This window comes from Olea europaea, chromosome 8 (assembly GCF_002742605.1).
Source record: "Olea europaea var. sylvestris chromosome 8, O_europaea_v1, whole genome shotgun sequence".
Lineage (NCBI taxonomy): Eukaryota > Viridiplantae > Streptophyta > Magnoliopsida > Lamiales > Oleaceae > Olea > Olea europaea.
Genome location: NC_036244.1, coordinates 19,003,185 through 19,004,660, shown reverse-complemented (window position 1 = coordinate 19,004,660; position 1,476 = coordinate 19,003,185). Strand labels below are relative to the sequence as shown.

The 1,476-nt window shown below is 38.6% G+C and overlaps 1 protein-coding gene across 1 annotated transcript in view; it reads left to right on the top strand.

Annotated features, from left to right (window-relative positions):
- Positions 1-33: 33 nt before the first annotated feature.
- Positions 34-1,476, top strand: part of LOC111398395 (DNA-directed RNA polymerase IV subunit 1-like) — a 22,434-nt gene continuing 20,991 nt past the window's right edge. The window contains exons 1-2 of the mRNA XM_023025307.1: positions 34-136; positions 231-1,472. Of these exons, the coding sequence (XP_022881075.1) occupies positions 56-136; positions 231-1,472 (1,323 nt within the window). The 5' untranslated portion in view covers positions 34-55. The remainder of the gene's footprint in view (positions 137-230; positions 1,473-1,476) is intronic.

The window sequence follows — 1,476 nt, the reverse complement described above, 5'->3', positions numbered from 1 at the left end:
TTATATTTCCTAGTAATTAATATTTTGGCTAACCTCTTAGGATGAAAGTACAAGGATGTATAGAAAAGTGATTGATTTCAGAGGTACACCAAATGAATTGGGTGCTCGTGTTCTTGACCGTTATAAAATTTCCAAGGCACGTATAGTGATTATGTCTTCTTTGTCTTCTTTCATGCTCTCCCATCCTTCTCAAAGAAATTATTTATGTTTTTGAACTTCTTTGGCTGCAGATACGAGCTGAAAAGTTGTCAACCTTGCACCAGATATATTCTGAAAATAAATCAACGAGTGATGCTTCTAATACATCTGGCTTGAAACACATAAAAGAGCTTTTACTAGGAAAACGGACAAATCATGCTTTCCGCATGGTTGTCATTGGGGATTCCCATATTAAAGTGGATGAAATTGGTGTGCCAGTTCATATCGCAGGGAACCTGTTGGTACAGGACCATTTAAATGTGTGGAATTGGGATAGACTAGAACCCTGCTGCGATTTCATGCTTTATCAGAAGGGTGAAATTTCTGTTCTTAGAAAGGGTAAGAAAATTTGTATTAGGTCTAAGTACTCACTGGAGGGAGGAGATATTATATACAGGCCTCTCATTGATGGAGATATTTTGTTGATTAATAGGCCTCCTTCTATTCACCAGCATTCCCTTATTGCTTTATATGTCAAAATTCTTCCAACAAAATTTGTCCTCTCTGTCAATCCTATTATTTGTTCTCCACTTCGAGGAGACTTTGATGGAGATTGTCTTCATGGTTATGTTCCTCAATCAGTAGATTCTAGAATAGAGTTGAATGAACTTGTTGGTCTTGATAAACAACTGATCAATGGACAGAGTGGTCAAAACCTCTTGTCCCTTAGTCATGATAGTCTAACTGCAGCACATTTAATCCTGGAGGATGGGGTTTTTCTGAATAAGTTTGAAATGCAACAGCTGCAAATGTATTGTCATCGTCAGTTGCAATTGCCAGCTATTATGAAATCAGCTTCGTTAGAGACTTCTTTGTGGACAGGAAAACAATTATTTAGCTTGCTTTTACCTTCAGAATTTGAGTTTGTTTTTCCATCTAACAACGTCCACATCAGTAAAGGAGAGCTTATAACATCTCCTCGCGGGTCTTCATGGCTACGTGACAGCAAAGGCAACCTGTTCGCCTGTCTTCTCAGACATCACCGCTATGAAACTCTTGACTTCCTGTTTGCCGCACAGGAAGTTCTTTGTGAGTGGTTGTCAAAGAGGGGATTGAGTGTTTCGTTGTTAGACCTTTGCCTTTCTTCTGATCCATACTCTCAGAAGAATCTTATTGACGAAGTCGTGTGTGGTTTGCAAGAAGCAGAGAGGTTATCAAATATAAGGTTACTTATGGTGAGTTATAACCAAGATTTCCTTGTTGAAAGCTCTGAAGAGAATGAAAATGCAGTGAATTTTGGAAAGAAATACTTGTCTATTGCACAGCAGAAGTCAGCAG